This window comes from Thunnus thynnus, chromosome 13 (genome assembly GCF_963924715.1).
Source record: "Thunnus thynnus chromosome 13, fThuThy2.1, whole genome shotgun sequence".
Classification (NCBI taxonomy): Eukaryota; Metazoa; Chordata; class Actinopteri; order Scombriformes; family Scombridae; genus Thunnus; species Thunnus thynnus.
Window position 1 is genome coordinate 28,567,295 of NC_089529.1, and position 24,633 is coordinate 28,591,927.

Below are 24,633 nucleotides of genomic sequence, written 5' to 3' on the forward strand. Positions count from 1 at the left end.
ATTTATTAGACATCTTCATACAAAGTTGAGTAAACGAAAGAAACCTAAATGAAACAATATTTGCTGTGAGCAGTTTTGCCTTTAAAACAGCAGCAGTTCTCCTCAGTTTAGCTGCACACAGTTTTTCCAGGTACTCGGCAGGTCGGTTGTTCCTGCATCTTGGAGAAGTTGCCACAGGTCTTCTGTGGATTTTGGCATCTCAGCTGCTTCTGTCTCTTCATGTTAATCCCAGACTGACTCCATGATGGTGAGATCAGGGCTCTGTGGGGGCCAACCCATCTGTTGCAGGACTCCTTGGCCTTCTTGCTGCTGAAAATAGTTCTTTATGACTCTAGCTGAATGTTTGGGTTTGTTGTCGAGCTGCAGAATAAATTTGGGACCGATCAGATGCCTCCCTGATGGTCTTGCATTATGGATAAGAATGCCTTAAACATGCCTTAAACTTTTGCAGAGCATTGTATTTCTCTAAGAAGTTTTGTAAAGTTGCACAGAAAATAATATCTTGGAAGTACCTATTCACTATCTACTGAGTAAAACTATTTATGTGTGTTATTTTGTTTTAGACTATTAAACTTAACGTTTAGGACACAGTTGGAATTGTATTGAGATATTGCTCACACGATTAGCATAATATCACACTTCTTGGCTCTTGGATCAGTTTGCATTGACGGCACTGAATACAAAGTGTATATTTAAATCTTTTCATTATAAACAACACATACTTGTCTCCCCGTCAAGTCACTTGAAGTTCTTATCCTCATGTACAAATGTCTTCATCATGTGGCTCCTGAATACGTCTGTGATCACATCTACACCCCTTCTCGCACTCTGTGTGACAATGGACCCCTTGTCACGCTTCACACTAGGCTGAAGGGTGCAGCGCCTTCAGTGCTGCTGCTCCTCAGCTGTCTTTAAAGCCAGACTTAGGACAAATCTGTTTAGCCAAGCTTTTCATTAACTCAACTTTGTGTGTGTGTGTGTGTGTGTGTGTGTGTGTGTGTGTGTGTATTATTAGGGCCTTCACACAATAGGTCCTTGAAATAGGTATTTCACAATAGGTCCAATTATTCCTTGAAATAGGTATTTCAAGGAATTATTGATTTATTTTATATTTTAGGTACAAGGGGTGCTCGAAAACTTATCACATGCATTAGAAGTGGTGAAATTCTATATCTGATATGGGTCTTTGGCTAGGGTGTGGCAAGTTGGCTCGACAGCACCCCCTAACATGAAATTTGGATGTAACATCTCCAGACTTTTAAAAAAAAGCCTCTTGGAGCCATACCCTAAGCCCAACACATGTCATTTTGAATTTACTGTGTAATTTTTGTGCAGTTTTTGCTATTTACAGGTGTTGTACTTTAACAAACTCCTCCAAGAGAATAAACCACAGCAACTTCAAATTTGTTCAGTGACATCTAAAGACCTTTGCGATGCTAAATTGTGAAGCTTTTGAGTTTTCATGGAACGCCCTCGTTCTGACAGTCAATTTGCATGTTTCGCCATGAAACAGGAAGCTGTTGTAACTTAACTTTACATTGTCCAATCTGCCCCAAATTTCACATGCTTGATTGGAGTCCAGGCCTGAATACATCTACATGTAATATTGAGTCATAGTCATAGCGCCACCTACTGACAACAGGATGTCAGCCTTATGTGACAAACATCATCCAATTTACATGAGCATGCACATGATATACAGCAACATATGTGTTCTGTACCACCAGATATGTGCAAATGAGACAAAAAGACAGTGTGTAATTCACAAAACACCTGCAAAGGATGGAATGCAAACTGTGCTGCCAAGCAAATAGCATCATGGTGCACCTGTTCCATTTGCATGTATGTAAATTAGATGATGTTCATACATTCAGCACAAAATTGGCCCTTTTCAATGCAAATAAGCCTTGTTGCAGTCTAGTTCACAAAGACCAGCGCTAATAGCCACATGCAATTAGGGTGGAGTTATTAGCATCTTCACATAGTTGGTGTTAACTGCGCACACACTCACTCCTCTCTCTCTTTCTCTCTCTCTCTCTCTATCTCTCTCTCTTTAAATCTTCAAGCTTGTGAGGCTTGAATCATATTGAATTGATATTAAGAGTGAAATCTATAGTCAGACATGGGGGGGATCAAGTGGGGTTGGGGGCTTATCTCGAATTTAAAAATAAAAATAACAGCGCTGATGGAGCTCAGGATTCATCCATAAATCAAAGATGTTGTTGTTTGATTGAACAATTCCACCGCATAAACCTGAATCTGTGTGTGACAGCTGATCTGTGTAGATGTGCAGCAGAACATAGAACATTAATTACCGCCAGATCCTGACTGATCTGGTGTTAATGAAGTGCTGCTGGGCCTCATGCGTAAATGTGCACATCCTCTTTATCAGTTTGGAGATGCACTTATCGTATCAGCTGCTGTGTGATGCTGCAGCCAGCTGTGACACACAGCCAGCTGTGGCCAACAAACAGAACATCAGTACTGATGATTCTTCAAAATCCCGGATGAGGTAATGTACATTTAGTGTGTGTTTTCTAGCACCACATAGTGGACATGGGGAGTGATAGTTATCTCCTACATGCAAATTCCAACATTCATGAAAATGTATATCCATGTTAGTCACCCTCTGGTAAATGTATTGCTGTATGTCAACTGACCTCCACGGCTGCCGCTATTAGTAATACTAATACTGAAGTCTTTAATCAACTGATATGAATCCATAAAAAAGATTAAGAGATTAGATGCAGCTGTTCAACATGGGAGGCTGTTTATGAGACTCATGTGGTGTGTGTGTGCATTGTTTAGAGTTTGTACCTGGTAATCTGTGATTGTGTAACAAAATAACATCTTTCCTCACACCGTGTGTGATATTAACTTTATTTTTTTCCCAACGCAGCCATCTCTCCACACAGATATATAACAGGTGTTTTTTGTTAAACTGCAGGTGTCAGAAGTAAAATGGCAGGTGTTGGACACAGCCAGCGATTCATGTTCATGACTCCGCAACATATTGCCAGGAAACTGGGAAGAGTGCTGCACAAATGCTGCACTGACTCATCTTTGATGTTGATAACAGTCGTAAAAATTATTTAAAAAATGAGAACTTCAATCTTAGTTACCTCTCTGTAACTTGAGTGTACATGAGTATCCTGGTTTTGAGTCCTGTCCTGGTTTTGATCAAATTCTGGATATGGCGTTTACATGGAGGATGAGAAACCTGGTTATTCATATCCCTGTTTACATGATTCCAACAGTATCCAGGTTTCTGATCATCGGTGTCTTCATTCATCAACATCTCCGCCTCTCCTTTCGCTGTTTCCAATGTTTTCATGTCTCCAGAAACCTGGATCAGGTGTTTACATGACACAATATACTGATTTCTATTGGAGTTCTCCAAGTAGCATGTAAAAGCACTGTTTTCTATAATCATCCTCTAACTTCCTGTGACTTTAAATTGAACTGGGTCATGTTTAATGTCTGTCATTCTGATCTATGAGTGACACCACCTGCTCCTGTTATTTTATTTGTTATATTTATATAACTGTTAACGGGGCATTGCTCTAAAAGGGCATGCATGTTCAGCCAACCTACACTGTGTAAAAAAAAAGAGGTTATGTAATTGAAAAATTCTGTCTGGATAAATTATTGTTGTTGCTGCAACATACATGTGATATTTACAAGAACATTCTTAAGTCTGAGTGATGTCGTCTTTGCTTTTACACTAGATTCTGTTGTGGGAAACTGGTCTCAAGTATTTTAAGTGATTGGCAAACAGCCCGATTGCCTTTCATAGACTGGTAGTCAAATTGGTATATTGTGTTCCCCCTTCCCCCCACCATTGGCACAATTTTTGGGCATTTTTGCTTTTATTCAACAGTTGACAGTAGAGAAGTAGACAGGAAACAAGGGGGAGAAAGAGAGGAGGGTCCCCAGGTGGAGTTGAACCAGGGACGTCACAGTTATGTTGCATGTGCTGTAACCATTTGGTTACCATGGCACTCAGAGCAGGTTAATTTTTGACCTTTGGAACACATATCCTTAATAAAATATTCCGAACTAAAGATTCACTTACTTGCTTTTTTAATAATGCAAACAAACAAAAAAAATGGATATGTGACAACAAGTGATTGTATATGATAAAGGAAGACAGCAGTTATAATCGCCACCTCATGTCATCTGACCAAATATCCATACTGAGGTCAAGTTATAGGTAGTGAAGGCTGTGAGATCATTTTGAAGGCCGTGGAAAAAAGCTATTAAATGAGCCTCAAGTTTGAAATATTTTATCAAAAATATTTAGCATTTAGGAAGAGCTCATAATCAGTTGGTTCAGAGAGGTTTGTGGATCATACAATATGTTAACCTGTTAAGGTGATTGTCATGATGATCATGTTTTTGGCATCGTACAGAAAAATGCGAATACAGTGAGTTGTTTTTATAATGGCTGAATCAGCAATTTGACAGGCACATCAGCGTCTTGTGTTTGTTCACCAAACATGGATATGGATAGATATGGATGTGTGTGGAATTCAGGAATTGTTAATATATATATATGTATGCTCTTAAATGAAGAGAACAGAATATGAACTAACTGTGACTTTGTCTTTGTTCCTCACAGGACGGCATGGGCAACCTAAGAATAACAGAGAAGGGCCTGAAACTGGAGGGGGAATCCGAGTTCCTTCGACCTCTCTATGCCAAAGAAATCCAGTCCAAACCAGTAAGTCAGTAACAGAAAGACACTTTACAACCCACCCTGCATATTAAACATACACACACACACAGCATTCAACAGTCAACAAGTTATCCAATCTAAATGACGAAGCTTATGGATGGGGTTTGGTTTGGTTTAGGCATCTAAAACTACTTGATTACATTTAGGAAAAGATCCCAAATGGTTCCAAGAGATCAAGGTTGACTGTCAGTCAGAAATTGGATGCAAACAGTCATCTCCTATGTCAAAATCCCACATTTTGTTGACTGCACTATCCAATACCTCCACCCTAACATCCCAGAACTTATGATTGTACTGTATGTTTTGTTTGTACTCCATGCCATGCAATTCACGGTCCTGGGTCAAATCAGGTTTTGTGACAGGATATCAAGGTGATGCTACTTCTGCCTTTGCTTCTAATAAACAATTGTCATTATATACACATAACAGAACATTATTTACTCACAATATAACATACGGGTCATTTTAAATGTTTGAATGAAGCACCAATGCTGTCGTTTTTTGGTGAGGACAAAGAAGTAGGCTCTACATACAGTAAATAACTGTCACACGTCAGAATTTGTTTCCACTTGGTTTGTGTTTGTCAGCGGTCTATACAAACACTAAGCTACCCATGCTACGTTCACAACATCTTTGATATCCAGCAAGTTTAAGCTACTTTAGCCCCGGAATAATCAGCATAAGCATGTCATTACATTAACAGTGCGTTAGTGTCATTTAACATTGCCCCAGATGAACATAAAACTCCCTTTGTTACCTAAGTGTAGCTGTAAAGCTGTACTAATGTACATGCAATAATTAACCACTGCCGCAGAACACAGGCTGAGAGTGTAACACTGGGTGAATGACAACACTCAGCACGAGGTGAGAGAGCACAATAGTGTGAATCTTGGGCCTGATGCCTATATCTTTCACAGTGGAAGCATCGACTCCACCTTCATTCACAACTTTTATCGATTTCATTAAGTATCTAAATGTTGCTCAAACAAAGCTTAAATTCTGTTTGCAGAGGCTTCCCAAACCACCTTAACAGGAGAGGAACATGTTTTCACAATGGTTGCTGAAAATCATCCATCCATTTTTTTATTTTTTATTTTATTTAATCTTTATTTAATCAGGTAGTCTTACTGAGATTAAGATATCTTTTCCAAGTGAGACCTGAGAACAAAAAAAACATTCATAAGACAAGAACACAATCAGCAAACAGTAACAACACAAATACACAACAAACAAAAAATTAATAAGAACAGTTACAAAAATCATTAAAAAAACATCAGATAATAAAGCTTTAAAATCTCCAAGGGGAGTGAAAGACTCAAGTTTGAGGTCAGTTTTCAGTTCATTAAATTTAAGAGTTGCATAGTTCCTGAATCCAGCTCTGCCAACATTAGTGCGAAGATGAGGGATATCCAAGGTTAAGTAGTTACTGGATCGTGTTCTGCAGTTACTAGATTTAAATGAGAGAAGAGATTTCAAGTAGTTGGAAGCTTCAACAGTAAAGCTTTATAGATAAATATCGTGAGATAGTTATTCCTTCTTGTATGTAAGAAAGACCATCCGACCTTGAGATACAGAGAACAATGATGAGTACAAAATTTGTCATTTGTGATAAAGTGTAATGCACTGTGATAAATAGAGTTTAACTGCTTAAGTGTTGATTGGGCAGCGTCACAATACAGAATATCTCCATAATCGAGGACAGACATATAGGTGGACTGCACAACTGTTTTATGGTTTGAAGAAGATTGACATCCTTTAATTCAATACAGGAAGCCTAGTTTAATTTTTAATTTTTGAGTCAAAAGTTGAATATGAATCTTGAATGATGTGATGTCTGCTGTCAAGCCAGATTCCTAAGTATTTGTATGACTCAGCAAGAGTGATATAGGTGCCATTTAAAGTTTTAATGGCAGGATAGTCAGAGTCACTGGTGGAGGTGTACTTATAAAAGTGTGTCATCTGCAAAAAAATGGACATTGAAGTGTTGATTGTGAAGAACATTGTTATGCATGTATAACGTAAACAGCAAGGGACCAAGGATAGACCCCTGTGGCACCCCATTTCTGATGGTACGAGGGCTTGACTGAGCGCCATCAGCAACAACAGTGTGAGCTCTCTCTGTAAAGTAAGAGTGTAACCAATTAAGCATCGCTTCATCTAGACCTATAGACTGTAGTTTGTAGAGTAGGATTTTATGATCAACAGTATCAAAGTTGAGAGGTCAATGAAGAGAGCAGCATAAAAAAAAATTTTTACCCAGGGAGGAGACAATGCTATCAGGGACTGAAACTGCAGCTGTTATTGTGCTGTGACCTGAGCGAAAACCAGACTGTTGTGGCTGTAATAAGCTTAGTGACTCAAAAGGTGCGTAATTGTAAATTGACCAATGATTCTAGGATCTTTGTTAAGAAAAGGAAATTTAGATATTGGACAGTAGTTGTTGAGATCAGTGAAGAAACCACTTTTGTGTGAGGGTACTACTAAGGCAAAGCTGCCTGTTAAAAAGGTTTGGTTTTGACTGGTACTGTATGCAAGATGTGCTCTGATGTGACCCAGTGCGACCTGTCATGGTACATCAAGTGGTCTTGTGTCATGTCATGACAAGACCTAACAAGAGGAGACAGTTCAAGATGACACAAGACAAATTCTGTCATGTTATGACGTGTTGTGTTGTGTTGTGTCATAACAAGACTTGTCATGTCATGTTATTACACGTCACGTCAAGACAACAAGACATGATAGGATAAGACATGACATCATGAGAAGCACCATAGTGCATCTGTTTTCAGAGCAGTAGTGGTCTTGGTGGAGACATATACGACAAGTCTGGCAGTGTTATCAGCATGCTTTGTCCAGCGTACTGCACAGACGTCAGCATCAGTTTTCTGGCAGGAAATCTTAGATGCCTGCTGATCCAAATGCAAAGTCTGTCTGAGGTCCCCTGGTATGTTCTGTTTGAGAATTAAACATTCTGATGTGCTTCCTGCTGTCCTTGTTACAACTACAGGAGGAGTATGCAAGCCTGGAGATGTCAGAGAAACGGGGGCGATATGCACGATAAAGTGATAGGCACTCTCCAGACTTCTCTCTTTTTTTTTTACTCTGGCAGTAATAATAGCTGTGTGCAAGTAGTGGACGGATGGCTTGATAATGCAAGAGAGCAGTACGCTTAATCTCTGTTGTGTAGGATCTTATGCAAGCTGAGAAAGGGGAGGGGGGGGGGGTTGAGTGATGGAGATGGGAGAGCAGAGAGTGAGGTAGCCAAAGAGAGCAGGATGGAGATGAGGAATGAGAGAGAAAAAGAAGAAGCAGTAATAGAGACAGAAACTGGGAGACAGATGGAGGAGGACTGAATAAGAACGAGAGAGATGGGAATCCAGTGAGCATATTTTGACAGGCGACGACACACAGGAGGCAGCCAAGTTCAACACCATCTCAAACAAGCACAACATTTTCACAGCGTGTTATGGCACAGTAAAATATTCAATATCAGATATATAGTCCCTATGTCACAAAATGATGCAAGAAGCTGCTATAGATGACAGCAGATTTCTAGTGCATTAATTTGGCAATGTGTTTAGACAGGTTTTGAGGCTGGATGCCAATATTTATTATCAAAATATTAAATATAAACACAGGCTGGTGTAGCTGGATTATATAGCACATTGAAGAAGAGTGGAGTATTCACTGCTAATGAAATAAAAGCATTTAGTGCAGCCGGACAGGTACTGAAAGTGCAGATGATTTCTTCTACTATTGTAAATATCTGAAACATGGGACTGGCGTGACATAGAAAACAGAGATGAATATAAAAAGAGGCTAAAAATAGATAAATGAAAGCGCAGACAGGGAGTAAGTGGAGAGACAAGATACAAAAGACTGGAGCACTGGGAGAAATAAACAACAGAGAGGACTGAGAGAGGGATGGATGCCTGGTTGCTTTGGCAGAGGTGATGAGAGGAATAGTAATACTGAGGAGGTGATGGGAAAAGACAATTGGTCTGTCCAAAGAAGAGGATAAACAGACAGAAAATAAAATAAAACCGAGGAAACCTGGACCCTGCTGTTACTGCATTGCTATTATTCCTCGTTCATGTATTGCCCAAACACTTCCTGCGCTGTCTCTTTCTTATTTGGTCTTCTGTCAGTTTCATCTCAGGAGGTTTTCCTTTTGTTTTTTAACCCTCAGCCTTTCTCTGAGTTCAAGTGAACCCAGTCAAGAAAAACTTTTTTGATCATCAATTAATCATTTGTTATTTTCAGGCAAGAATGCCAAACATTTGATGGTTCCATGTTCTCACCGCAACTTACCTATCGTAAATTAAATATCTTTAAGTTTTGAATTGTTTGTTGGACAAAGCAAGATCTTTGAAGATGTCACCTTGTGCTCTAGGATCTGGTTTTCTGGTGTTTTGTAAACCAAATAATGAATCCATTAATCCTGAAAATAATTAACAGATTGTTCATTAATGAAAATAGTCATTAGTTGCGTCCCTGTAAGATAACTTACAGTTCAATATTAACATTTGTAACTATTTGTAAGCCTTTTCTCAACAGCGTGTTGTGTGGCTCGCTTCATATGTTCAGATAAGGATGGTAGTTTTTTTGAAAAATGATCTAGTATTATTGTTTATTCAATAGTTATGTTTTTGTGGCGGAGAAGTTAAGAAAATTACAATCACGAACTCTAGCATTCAGGAGACATAGAGGAGACATGATCGAGGTCAATAAGCTTGTTCATAGAATGTATGATGTCACAGCCGAGCCTGTCGTCCACCTGTGGAATAACAGGTATGATTTAAGACTCTTTAAAATTATAGACACTGAAGTGTCTCTCTGAAAAGAGAAAAAGCTTATTTATACTTCATACTCATTTAAAAGGCCTTGCATCGACTTGCACCACCTTACCTATCAGAGCTAATTACTCCATATACACCAGCACGCCCTCTGCGCTCTCTCAATGCTGGTCTCCTGGTCGTTCCTTCATTTAACAAAAAATCAGTTGGCTTCAGAGCATTTTCCTACCGTGCCCTATATCTCTGGAATGGCTTTTATATTACATGTTAAAGAGGCACGTTCAGTAGAAATCTTTAAATCAAGACTGAAAACCTACCTTTATTCACTACATTACAGCCTCCCCTAAAACTTAGCCAGGCCAATCACCTTTTAACATTTATTTAACACTGATGTTTTAAATGTGGTTGATTCACTTTAATTTTTTTATTATTGTACATTGATTACTGCATGTTGTCCTTCTTAACTGTTGAGTGCATTCACTACAACTTGTCGGGCCCATCTCATTTTAACATCTATTTAACATTGATGATTTTAATGTGGTTGTTCCACTTTTAATTGTTATTATTGTTGATTGCTTTATGTTGTTCGTTTTAACCGTAAAGTGTGTTGGGACCATGCTGCATGGTGATTCTGCACTTTAAATAAAATTAAATTGAATTGAATTGACATTAAAAATAGACTGGATAGATTCTGGTCAGCTAAGGACATTTTATATAACTATAAAGTTGATTTGTTATTATTTGTGGAAGTATATCGTATGTTTTTTTTTGTTGTGGAGTCTGGTGTGGAGGATTTGTATCCTGTACCAGAAAAATTTTCTAAAATTTCAGCAGCTGTTTTTAGAGAAAAAGCTCCAAAAACCCACAGTACACCACCTGCTCAGCACCAAACATCCAACAGACAAAGTTTGCGACTAGCTGGTGAACATAGTGGAGCATTTAGCAGCTAAAGAGAGAGCTTTAGCTACTGCTAGCAGATATATCTCTTCTAGGAGATTGATGGGGACCAAATTAGAGAGAAAAGGAGAGCAAACATTGGACATTTGCCAGGTGGCCAGAAACACTACTCTAAATACATGCAGAGTTTCTCCTAATCTGCTGGATGTGTACATAGACAAGATTGCTCAGCAGGTTCCCCATATCTGACAAGACGACAATTTGTCAGTGTTGTGTTTACAGCTACAGCTACAGTCTCTGCTGCCTCCAAGTATCCAAAAACATCAGACAGTGTATGTTTGATTATTAGCTGGATAGCTTGAATTAGCTGGCTTAATCTTGCCACACACACTCCTTATGAACTTGCCGTAACAAATGATTATGGTCTCGTCTATGACAATAAAACATGATAAATTCTTAACACAAGTTACTGTTAAAAGAACAGTTTACAATAATTTAATACAATAAATTTACTTAATAAATTAGCTTAGTTTTTAAATTAAAAGTTAGCAATCAATTGCTCAACTAGCCATCCACAATTTTACATTTTATAACAAGCTATAGCTTTATTTTGATGAGAACGGGGTGAATTTCTGAACAAGCTAATTTACTGTCTTGGCTCAGTTTGCTGAGGTTTAATTCACCCAGTGAGATTTCTGCAGCTCTGCCTCCAAGAAAGATTTCTATAACCAACTCCAATCCACACGCCTTTCTCCTCATCTCTCATCTCTCTCTTTTTATTCTCTCACCCCATTCCTCTCTGCGCGAGAGACGTCCTGCTGAGTGCAATATGGTCTGTTGCATTAGTAACGAAGAGAAGAGGAAGGCGGAGTGGATCAGAGGCACCACGCAACAACAAACTAAACACAAACAGCCCCAAAGGACTCCGGCAGTGGCATCTCTGAGGCTATGGCAGGAAAAAAAAAACTACAGAGAGATGGAACAATAGGCTGGCTGCTATGAAACATTCTCACACTTCACCCTGCCTGTGGTGGATGTGAGGAGAAACATTATCGCATTAGCTTGGCTGATAAGCAAAATGTTTATCCAACGTGTCTCTCATCAAGCTACTGTAGCTCTGAATCGATCAATCTGAACGATCCAAGTGGTATCAATGACCTTGATAACAATCCCCAACAGAGGTTAAATACCTGGGACTCCCCACCAGTCAGTTCAAGCTGAAGAAGCCCCTCGGATGAGAGGCGAAACATCTTCAAGTATCTACAACCAAGTCCAGTTGCCATCGATTCAACCTTCCTTGGATAACCATGATCTGGATGACTGAGAATCTCCATAGACGTTGTTATTTATTTTTCTTTTAGTTGAAGGGAGGGTTTTTTGACGTTTTGTGAGGGAAGCAGAGGGAGTTTATATTTTGCTTCAATTTTTCCTTGTAGATTAAATGAAAACGAAAGGATCAAATGCAAAAAAAAATTATAGTTAAATGTTAGGGTTAAGGTTAAGTTATACAATTTTCAATTCTAAAAACATTGTCTATGCAGCCATCAAAGGCAGGGTCTAAATAAAATATTAATAATGTGGAGCATCTTGCTTTTTTAAAAGGTTAAATATAAGTTTCAACCTTCTCCACACCAATATTTTTTGTACAATTCTTTAGTAAAACCGGACTGTTAAATCAGTGGGGCTATATTGTTATTATCTGTGCCAATGTATATGTTGGCTGATAAATAACCAGAAATAGATGTACAGGAATGCAAAAAACATGTTTGAAATACTGAAACATTGTCCCCAAAAACATAGTCTGTCCCTCAGAGAGCACTGACCTGACAAGTTTACTTTTCAGCTGTAAAATGTCCCACTCATCTTGATCACAGGTCTTTAATGTATTAGTATATCGACAGTTCAGTACAACTGCAGCTCTTTTATGTTGAAAGAAGCCAGGTGGATTTATTAACAGACAGATTAATGAATGAATGGGTTAGTTGATATTAATCATTGTGACAGTCAAGTCAAGTTTCTTCACAGTTTCTGTTGGACAACATTGTTGATGGATGTGACGTATTTTTTCATGTATGAAACCTGCATTTTCCTTTTTTGTCTGTTATTGAATTCAGCACAGCTGCAGGTAATGAGAGCTAATGAGGAGCAATGAGCACTGCTGCAAACTAAACATCTCTATGCTGTGAGATCTTTGTATGCCGCAGACAAAAGTAGGAAACTGAGAGATTGATGTTAACTCGGCTTAAATGTAAAAAAAAAAAAAGCTTCTCCGGTTGACTTTTTTCTTGAATCCTAAAATAGTTTTCTTAAAACAAATGAAACAAACTATGACTAAAAGATTTTTGCACTGTGTTTTCAACGCTTTTTTTTAGAATTACCTTTTTTTATCCATTCATTTTTTTAAAAAAAGTCTGTTTCTTACATTACGGCAGTAGTTCACTGTGCTGAAGAGTCATGCCACATTCACATCATATGGGATGGATAGTAGAGATGGGAAAGATCCCCATGTTATCCAAGAGTTGTTAAAAGTGTGAGGATTAAAATAAAATATATTGACAATATAACACCGTATCTATTAAAACCGGGCTTAATTACATTTAACAATGGTGTTTGGCCGATGTAAAGGCGTCCGTATCTGTCTGGTTTTCATTCACATCCATATTATTGAGTGCCAATTCATATATTTTAGAGCTTTCAGCAAAATTTTCCTCTTCATAATTACAACTTGGTTGTAAACGACATTGACATGTTAGAAACACGTTATTATGAAAAATCAAATACGATATGAACGTGCTACTGCTGCTCATTCGTCACCTCTCATTGCCTACAGCTGTGTTTTACAGAGCCTCAGTTTGTCTGAGCACACAGTCAGTTCCTTTGTTGTCTTCTGCCTGTGTTTGGGCAGCTTCTAAATCCCCAGGCTGAACTCAACAAACTCCAATGTAAACCCATCCTCATCTTTATTAGACACCATGAGACCAACGACGTCTATATAAGGCGATATTTTCCTTCTTAGGAGGAGGTGGATTGGGAGGATGGCTGCTGCAGGAGACCGCTGTTTTCAAGTCATCATTTTAACCCAAACCACAATTTTTCCCTAAACCTAACCAAGTGTTTTTTGTGCCTAAACCTAACCAGACCACACCAGTTGCTCTGAGTGTGTAATATCGCTGCATTTAGTTGAAAGCCCAGCGCATGGCTATACAGACGCCAAAGGGCGCCTTCTTGTGTGTCTGCATGAGATGCCAGAGGGGCATGACAAGCATCAGTATTTGACGACCTGGGATAAAAACAGGTTGCATCCCTGTGTAGTTTTAGTTTTGTCGGTTAAACTGCCTCACTGTAAAAGTTTTAGTTGGATCCCTGCTGGGTGGCTTTCAGCGGTTCTCTTACTCGAGAGCACTTGAAGAGCTGGGCTCGGTGTTTGTGCACTGGTGTGAGGAAAAAATGTGCTTAAAATAAATGAGGGTAAAACCAAAGAGTTTCTCTCACCCAGCAACATTTAACAACCGTTGGGTTAGACTCTGGAAATTGCCAGTAGTTTCAAATGTTTGAGAACTGATTTAGAGTCACCTTATTTTCACAGAAAATCTTTCTCTTTATTTAAATGATTTTGAAGTTTGCAAGCATATTTATAGTTATAACTAGAGCTGCAATGATTAGTCGATCGACAAGACATCTCAGCATGCCAGATGTGAAGATTTGCTGCTTTTCTCTGTTGTTTGTAACAGTAAATTAAAAATCTTTAGGTTTTGGACTGTTAGTCAAACAAAACAAGCAAACTGAAGACATCACTGCGGGATCTGAGAGAATGTGAAAGCCATTTTATCCATTTTTTAACATTTTATAGACTAAACGATTAGTCAAGACGATAATCGGCAGATTAATCAATGATGAAAATCATTTTTAGTTGCGACCCTAACAGTAACTAACTAATAGTGTATAAGTACCTGGCAGACATCATTTAATTCTTTAATGTTAAAGCCTTTCATGCATGAATTATGATAACCTCAGTCAGGATTTTTGTGTTTTTATTCCTCTTCAGGCATGAAAAGGAATATTTGAACTTCATTTTTTTTAAACATGCATTTTTCAAGGAGTTTGCCCAACTTGGTGGACAGATGATTAATTGCCATTTTCTCCCAACATTAAATCAATACTTGGAAATTTTAACAATTGTATTACTCCTTAGTTGTTACTTGATGTTACAAATTTTTATTTACCTGCAAGGGTCTATTACTATAGAGGGATTGGCAAGATATTCTTGAGCTGACGAGCATTTCCGGCCGGCAGGCGGCCATCTTGGTTTTGAGCTTTTACAGTCTATGGATTTGAGAAATTTGTGTTTCACTTATAAAGGCTGGCCCATAGATGGCAGTGTATGGGATGACACAGTAGAGTCCACTGTGTTGGCTGATGTGCAACTATACCATTAAAATGCATGAGCTGGCTCTCTTACTGCTGTTTGTGATTTGCTTTAAATCAGTTGTGCATATATTAAACACTTTGTTCAGTCACTAGCTTAAATACTGCCTTGAAAGAAGGAGTACATACGTCAAACTTGGCACATTCAAATGACTCTGGTTAATGTTGATGTAATTATCAGCACTGCAACGCCTTCTATGTATCAACTGCTTCCAAACTTCTTGTTAGTCTCAGTCTCAGTTCACACCGCATTGTTATTGTAATAACTTCTTGCCTGCATATCATATATTTAGCGTATTTACTGTGGGAACTTCAATGAGTTTGGCAAGACCCATAATGTTATCAGTAATATACACACAAGGCATATCCCCTCCTCGGCTGCGAGCGCAGCATGATGGTCAGGCCGTTATCTCTAATTAAGAAGTTGACTGAGGCATGAAGATTAGTCGGGCACAGAAAGAGCAGAGTGTCCGACGTGATCAGCATTACAGATTGGTGCAGGCCACTCTGGGAAATGGAAGTTATCAAACGGAGCAGGAGGTTCAAGTCTCTGCACTTGGACAGTTACGGTGTGTGTCTGTGTGCTTGAGTGTGAAGTCTTACCTTTGTAATCATGTTACTGTTACAGTTTCAGTCTTAGTCCTCGTTTTACTGTAGTCAACATTGGTCTCTTTCAACCATGATGGAAATGACTTCCCAACCAAAACCATGACTACGATCTTTCCAGAATCTTAATCATGTATTTTTTTTGGTATTTTGTTTTTCATTTTTTGCTTAAACTTAAAGGATGATACTGTCGATTTTCTATATTTTTCTTATTGTCAACAAATCTCATGTGCAGAGCCAAACCAACAATGAACTGATCCACTAACAAATATTGTGTGCATGTGTATCTAAAGCCTGATTTATCTTATTTGTTTAGAAACGGCTCCAAAGACTAAGAACACATTTTTAAGTCTGCAGAGAGTAGTTCTGTGTAAGACAGACGCCACTGAGCATGGATGCGGTTCCATTTACAGACCTTCATTATCTTGTTGTGCTACATATCACAACCTCTTGACTTTGTGTCATAGTTCTTTATAATGTACAATGTAGTACGAAGTCAGGAGGTTGTGATATGTAGCACGACAAGACCTTCACCTCAAAGATGGCAGATCAGAAAATGTTCATTTGAGACATTTTTGTACACACTGACAAACAATCTCTTTTGTTGTTCAGGTATGAGCTGTTTGAGGGGTCCAGACTTTGTTTCAGGGTTGAGATTAGATTTATCTCACCAAGCAAAGACTAATCAAAGGTTAGGATGATTCTGCTGGTCAAGGTGAGGGTTAGGGTGTAGGAAATGTAAAGCAATGTAATTGTGTCTCATGAAAAAGATCACATCCGGTGTTTTGTCTTCAGCAGGTGAATTTTCCTTCTTCTCATCAGCACTTGTTCTCAAAAGAACATTAATACTTGAACAGCCAAGGCTACAAAATAAAAAAAATATATAACCATGTCCATCTCTCTGCAGGGCCGCCCACTGTTCCTGCAGTCGTCCAGAAACGTGTCGGTCAATATCGTCAACGCCAACAACCAGCTGCTCACGCAACTTGTTACAGGTATGGCGCTGCAGGAGAAATATGCTGCTTTCATGTTGTTTATTGATGTTTTCTTTGATATTATACATCTTTTCATTTTTTTCAAAAAGCATCAAACCTTGCAATGCTGACGACATCAGCTGCAACAGATGTACGACATGCAATTTCTATGCGGCTCACTCGTCATGAACTTGTTTCTTTTTCTTCCCATCGAAACAGCATTTTTGTTAAGTGTTCCTTGGACTATTTTACATGTTTCAGTTTTGTTTTTGTTTTTTGACAACTGGACCATAGGCAAAACAAGGCCAGTTTATTTGTTTAGCACCCTTCAACAAGGGCATTCAAAAAAGATATTAAAGAAACACAGGTCAATATAAAAAGACACATTTAAATAAAATTTAAAAGAGTAAAATTAATTTGATTGCAGTGCAGTTACAGGGCAGTGTGAGGTAAGAAGAAATAGTCACAAATTTGATATAATAGAAGGCAGGAGTAAACAGAAAATTTTAATGAACTGAGAGTTGGAGAAGACCTCAAGTTTGTCTGTTCTGTCTGTTCAGATATTTGGTACATAAAAACTGAATGCTGCTTCTCCGTGTATAGTTTTTTTTTTACGTATGATGAAGCTTTATGGGGTTATTGGATCATCTTGTTCACTGTTTAATCTCTCAGTGTTTTCCTTTTCTTTTTAAAAGTATAAGCATCAAAATATACTTTAAGTATTATTCAGAATGGCCCATTTCAGAATAATATATACATTATATGATATTGTCTTACATGATTAGATTATAATATTGATGTATCATCGTGTAAGCATCATGAATGTTGCAGCTAGTAAAGGTGTGGGTTATTGTAACTACTTTATATAATGCCGGGCAGCTTAATCTGGAGTAATACATAAGAATTTATTAGTTGATTATATTTTTTATTAATAATCTGAATCTGAAAAGTAACTAAAGCTATCAGATGAATGTAGTGGAGTGAAAAGTATAATATTTGTCTCCAGTATGTAGTGGAGTAGAAGTCAAGTAGAAAAAAATGGAAATATTAGTGCAAGTACCACAAAATTGTAGACATTCTACCACTGCAGATATGTTATTTCCCATCATGTTAATCATTTTGCAATTCCTTAGATTTATTTTGGGACCCTTTGGGGAGTCAAGTTAGGTACCGCTGCTCTAACTGCCAGAAGTCATTGCCTCATTTCCACGATTACACATTAGCGCATCATAAATTCTTCCTCTGCTCCCTTTAACTGTGCCAGCAGAGGCCTCAGTCACTCCACCATAACTCTGTGATCTGACTTTCGTCTTCACATTCCCCCCATTCTCCACCTGTCACACTCTAATAGAGTTGGCAGGCTTCAGTGAATGGAAATCACTTTGGGTAAACATGCACAGGAAGTGTCTCTCACGTTAAAAAGTGCGCTGACATTTGCCTTCTGGGTCTGAAGAGGAGGAAGACGAAGTCTGCTCAGATGTCTGTCGTTGATGACTCAGCGGCGCTCGTGTACGGGAAGGAACTTCAGATCCCAGACGGAGAGTGACAGAATCAATTCTGCACGTGTCAATCAGTCACACCCGGCGCCGAGTGTTTTCTGACCCTGCGTGAGACAAAGCAATTTGAGTTGGAGGGAGTTGTCTACATTTTCTATTTATTTGTCATGATACTAGCCACAGTTTTGGCAGCTTCAGTATTTTCTCAATTTTCTTGCAGACTTTCAGTGAAATGTGTCTGAATGTTTTTTTTGTTGTGGTTGAAACCTCTTTCGCCAACAGGTCACATCACTCTAGATGAAACAGTTTCTGAACATTTTTATCACAAACCACTCCAAGCTTCTTTTTGGCTTCTTTTATTGTATTTCTTTCAATGTTTTTGATACTCAAGCTTCTCTAGAATCAGAAGTGTGAACTGAAAACCTTCAGGAAGTTGAACGTTTCAGAAGGTGAAACCAAAGCAGGTGCATACAGTATATCTGTGTTCGCGACGCTGATGTTTCCAAAGCAACGTGTAGTTTCCTGCTCTGCATCTTGCTCTAAAACAGCTATAGTTACTGTATATAATATATCAATATAAAGTCAAAGGTAGTTTAGAATGATTAAAACACTGAATCTTTTCCAACAGAAATCATACTCGCAGCTTTAAACCCACAGAGACCCGCAAATATGATTTCTATTTAATTTAATATTTAATAACCTGAGATGGTGCCACTCTCCAACAGTAAAAACAACGACGAAGGGCAATAAGTAAATACATTTACTGTCAAATAAAACTAAGATGGACTCTACTCACCTTCTGCCTTCCTCCCTCTTGGGCTACCTCTCCTTCTGCTGTTTTAGTCCCCATCCTAGTGGCCAAATCTAGCCTCACTCTCCATTGCTCCATTATTGCTACTATCAGTTTCTCATATGTATCATTTAATATATTTAATTAATTTTTTCTTGATGTCTGTATGTTCTATTCTCCACCTATTTGTTTTGTCACATTTCACCAGTAAAAAAAACAAAAAAAAAAACAGCAGACGGACAAAGTTAGCAGCTGTCTGGTGAACATAGTTGAACATCTAGCGGCTAAAGAACCATATATGAGAAAATTAGTCACTATAAATCTTTCAGTTGTATCCTTCTAATCCCTCTTCATAGTACTGTCCTTCCTGCTGTCATCTTTTATCACTGTGTCTAGAATTTTTTCCTGGATTTCTTCCATGGTGGTGAATCTTCTCCCTTTCAGTCCAAAATTTTAGTTTCACCAAGCTGTAGGCATATGCTACCTTGAAGCAAATCTGATAACTACATCCTACTCCTGTGCCATCAATGGCTGCCAAGAATTTTTTGGGTTTCCCCTTCGTTTTGGTATGCTTACACCAACACAGGAGTGTCAAGAAAAATCATCTGTACTGCCTGAAAGTTTGGAATTTATTGCATTTGTGAACAAACAGTGATGTCACACTCTAGTGTAGTGCTCTATAGACACTCTATACACACTATAGTACAACATCACACCAATATTATGATCCTCTCGGCCTGTTTCACTTGGTTTGTTCAACATTCAGTAGTGTCATGAATGAAACCAAAATGCATTATACAATATGGTGTGTTCTCATCCTAAAATGCATTTTAAAATGTCTAATACTGATGTAATTCAGTAGGAAATCAACTCTAGCTTTGATGTCTCCTCTGTGTGTGTGTGTGTGTGTGTTCGATTTAGGATCCAATGGATTTAAAGCGCGAGGCAAGATGTTTGAAGTCAAATCCACCTCTGGGAAGCTCCTCTTCTCCGCTGACGAGCAGGAGGTGGTAGTGGGCGCCGAAAGGCTCCGAGTGATGGGTGAGTGACCGCCTGACATGTTCGGTTGTCATGGTTTTGAAGTGTGAAATCATGTTCGCTACGTACATCTGGATGCTGATGCTGTTGGTGATGTTCTAAGTGATGATGTTTAGCTTTACATAAAGGTACACTGATATTTCTTGCTGTGACTTTGGCTCTGGTTTGGTTGTGTTGGGTGTCATGTTTGCATCAAGGAGTTGAAGCTGGTTCTTATTGTTGAACTCACTTTTGGAAAAGAGTGAAACAGTTTAAACTTGAGATTTTTAAGGACATGAAAGTGGGCAAGTATGATTTATTCATGAGTTGTATTTGTTTATTAAACCAACTGGAATTCGCCACTTCATCTATCCCCAAACATACTGTATAAACACACTACATTTCTGTGATGTGTCAAACTGACATACAATAAACGCAAAGTAGAGTAACATAATGCTTATATTAGCATCATAAGCAGGCAGTGGTGAGGAGAGCAGGGCTTAGATCTGTGCTGGTAGTACTCGTGTATGAGAGAAAAAAAGGTGACAACTAGCAAGAGAAGATGAGGGGGAGGGAGAAGAGGAGGAGGTGTCTTTTTTTTTTGAAGGGAAGAGAGAAAATTCAAGCTCAGTCAAGAAAATGATGGTGGAGAGCTCATATTTGCCAACAGGACTCAGGGGGGAGAAGGTGACATGTAGATGTAGTGCTTAGACAAATGAGTTTTGTGCTCATGACAGGAGATAAGAAGTGACGGAGCTGTTCTGACTGCGTTGGCCAGTCGGCCTCTAAGTGACGCCACTGCGACAGATGATTTCCTGTGAGAGCGGAGGAGTGTAACTGAGGATAGCGAAGGCGAAGTTAGTTCACTGCGACAACGTGAATGCAAGGAGACAAAGAATCTGCATATAATTAAAGCTGCAACAGAGAAGATTATCACATAAGTCTGATGGGAAATGTAGTCTACACACAGGAAGTGACAGATTTAAGCTTCATGTCTGAAGTTAAATTGCCCACACATCTTACACATCTGCTCTGTTAGTCACTTGTCCTGTGTCCTCTTCTGAGGAAAAAAATCACAAACCAAAAGGGAGAAAGTATATTTTATATTCTTTGATTTCATGATTGTGCCCCCTAGTTTTACATTATTTATCTTACATACCATTAACTGCTTACGTAGATGGAGTCCTTATTTTGATACAGCAAATCAAATCTTTGCATAAAGTGATAACATGTCGTTCTATCATTGGCAGAGCGGACAGTCACACTGAGCCTGATTGCATCCTGCTACACAACACAATAGCCACAGACTCTGAACAACAACCCACATTAGCTTTCCTGCTAAAGTCTCCTCCTTATCTAACACACAAACATGAACACACGTCTTGTCCTGCAGTTTAGCTTGTTGAACGAGCCACCGAACAAACATTCACCGGGGTAAAGTGCACCGCTGACGTCAATTAGCACTCTAGACAGCCAATTAGCTGCTCAGCTGCAGCACATTAAACAGCATGTGAACATACCTGTAAATGTCACTTCAGACCCGTTAGATGCTGTTTTGGTTCTTACTCTTCAATCCAACTTCTAACAACACACTGTCTGTCCATGACTTGTAACTACAGCACTTTGTTTACTTTGTCTCTGTTCAGTACAGTGTAACACCGTTAGCCTGCCAGCTGCTGTCAAAAACAAACACCGACACGTCCTCCAGCCGGCTGAGACAAAAAGGAGCATTTCTGACATTTCCCCAAAAACTTTTTTTTTGCTTTATTATAATGAAACAAAACTATTAACAATACATTAAAAAAATATGTTGACATTGGCTGTAAAAAGAGAGAGAGATTTTAATGTTGACATCCCTTTTCTTGAGTCTTTGTCACAACAACTGCTGCATGAATTTAGATGCAAAACTGAACAATGTTTGGCTATGCAGCTTGAGTTTGGTCAGTGAAGTTTAAGAGGTTGACACAGCTTTGGGATATTTTGAATTTACATCAACAAAGTTATTTCTGGTATGTTTTCGGGAGTGATGCATATAGTAACAATTTCCAGGTTTTGATCCCTGTAGCATTTTGCTGTCTATTTATCATGTAAATATTTACTAGAATTAAGCCAGAAAAGTGTATGTTAGTAAGAATAATTGCAGTGAGAGACCTTGAGTACCATGCTGTATGAAATGTACTGAATAGAATAATAGGGTGATAATGATAACTTGAAATAATTCACTGGGTGCAGACAGCAGGACTAAACTAGAAATGCTGTAAAGACTTAAAAAAAAACCTGTCTGCATTAATTGGGTTTAAAGAAATCAGCCACTGTGCTGCACAAGGACAGAGTTAATCTTTTTTTTTTTTTAATATTATTTTGCACATATAGCAGGATAATTAGGAGGGAACTGAGATAACTTGCAGTGAGCATAATTAAGATATCAAAAACTCTGAATGTGCTAGATGTTAAGCACCAGCCAGTTAAAATCACATGTTTTTCTGAAGTTAAAGTCTTTGATTCAGTGTTCATTGGCTTTTTAGTTTTTTTTATTATTATTTTTGTACGTCCTTTTCCTTTTTTTTCATTTGTAATTATTTATTTCTTTAATTTCTTCCTCTTCTCTCTCCTATTATTGTCATTCCCATTTCCTCTCTAACATTATTCACCATTATACATCCATCTGCCATTATTCACCATCACTCATCCATCCGCCCACCTTATCATCAATCCATCCATTCAATCTCATTAATAGATAAACAGATATTTGAAGTGTCTCCCTCTTGACTGGGCCACACATTTTCACTTAAGAGCTCCCATGGGTGCACTATCTCTCTCTCTCTCTCTGTCTCTCTCTCTCTCTCTCTCTCTCTCTCTCTCTCTCTTTCTGACACATACCTTTCACAGCCCTCTCTGTGGGCAATTACTCTTCATCCTCATCTACATTCATTTACATCCTTTCCAGCCTCACTGAGTCAGAGTTCATTACTGTCACCCACCTCAGCAAAGTGCTGCTCTTAACAGAGGGAGACACAGATGGAGGGTGGTGATGGAAGGTGGGGAGGGGAAGGTAAGGACAGGTAGTGTTGTGAGTTTCTTGACAGAAGTGAGTAGTTTTGTCGCAGCATTTTATTTCAAAGTCAAATCTCTGCTACTTTTCGAATAATCACCTGTTGCTGCATATTTAAACTCTGATAAACTTTAATAATCACATAACAAACATCTGTATACACAGTAGGGATGTTCCCAAATACAAATACATTATTCAGCAAAGCACAAATAGTGGAGTTTTTTTTTTTTTTTTTTTTTTATAAATATTTGTTTCATACAAATATTTTTTAAATTATTTGTTTTCAGGAAGTTTCCACAAAGTTAGGTTGTAAAAAAATAGGCAATAAATGAAAAGTGCAAAGCAATAATCGCCTTTGAAGTTCTACATGTCACATGCTGTGCTGTCTCTGTGTTATGGGTGTATAAATAGGTAGAGGTCTGTCTGCAATGAGGTGATGAGTAAAGTTTTATCTCAGTAGTCAGCGCAGTCGTCTATGATCTGGGAGACTCCAGTTTGAGACCTGGTGTGGGGACCTCCTTCATAAGGTAGTTTATTCATGAACACTTATTGTAACACTTTAAGTTTCTAAAATGAAAAGCGTAATAAAAACAAAAACAGGATTTTTAAACCTCTTTCCACTTTAATTCGAACACAAATACAAATACAAATAATTTTGCTGCCTCAACAAATACGGATATAAATACAAATACTGGGCTCTCTGCAAATCCCTAATACACAGCACACTTATGTTTACCAAACCTACTGCTGTGATCACTGATGCGTGATGTTTGCACATGCACTTGTGAGTCCTCTTTGATTTCCATCTTGAAACTAGAATGCGTAGGGAGCAAAAACAATATGTTTTTTGAAAATTCCTCAGATGTCAGCAAGTCTGAGCAAACAAAGAGAAGCAGAAGACAGCTTTATAACAGACAAAACTAGCGCTAAAACAACAAATAACGTACTAATTATTTTGCTATTCTTGGAAGTTTTACTAGCAAAGGGGTTAAAACTACACTAGAAGCCATAGGGTCATTACAACTAATTGGTTTTATCAAGCAAATGTAATGGCAGTCATACAGTATGAAATATTAAAGCTGACACTTTATGAGGGTACAAGATTTATCAAACCTACATGGATTAAAGCTTTAAAGCAAGGGGAAAGGTCTGGGTGTCACCAAAATCATTATTTTTTGGGATCATGAATATTTTGACAGTTTTTGACAGAACTTGTCATGGAACAACTACTACCCTTTAGGTTTTTTGCACTATAACTTGCATATTACATTTATTTAACACATATTTTGGACCTCACACATTTTTTAATTAAAAAATTATATATGATCTCACAAGACATGTCTGTGTCCAATGAAATGAGGGGATGAAGTGGATTTGACCTTTTGTCTGGGGATAGAGCGGTCCTTCAGGAAGAAAAGTCACAGGAGACACAGTGCCAGCAATTGTTAAGATAAATATCACTTGTATCACATGTTTAAATTCAAATAACTTCATATAAAAATATATGCATGTGCATGTAAAGAAGTATATTTGATTGTTTAAAGACATATTTTGTTTTTATTTGTGCGTTTTTATATTCATTACCTCAGGGCAACATTGTGCAGTTAAACCACTCTTATTAGGGCAATACCATGCATAGAGATGTGCTGGAATGTATAGTTATTACCACAGACAATTACTTTATTATCTACTAAGTAGATCCCAGAATCACAGTTGGGAGGTCAAGGGTCAGTCAGTAGAGTAACGTGTGTGTGTGTGTGTGTGTGTATGTTGATAATGTTGAAAATGTTGATAATTTGACCTGACAGTAGTGCGTAATAAAGGTCACTGGGTTTCCGAAAT

The 24,633-nt window shown here is 38.3% G+C and overlaps 1 protein-coding gene across 1 annotated transcript in view; it reads left to right on the top strand.

Annotated features, from left to right (window-relative positions):
* sgcd (sarcoglycan, delta (dystrophin-associated glycoprotein)) overlaps positions 1-24,633 on the top strand; it is a 184,231-nt gene that overhangs the window by 81,190 nt on the left and 78,408 nt on the right. Inside the window, exons 3-5 of the mRNA XM_067608896.1 lie at positions 4,622-4,723; positions 16,370-16,457; positions 19,644-19,763. Of these exons, the coding sequence (XP_067464997.1) occupies positions 4,622-4,723; positions 16,370-16,457; positions 19,644-19,763 (310 nt within the window). The remainder of the gene's footprint in view (positions 1-4,621; positions 4,724-16,369; positions 16,458-19,643; positions 19,764-24,633) is intronic.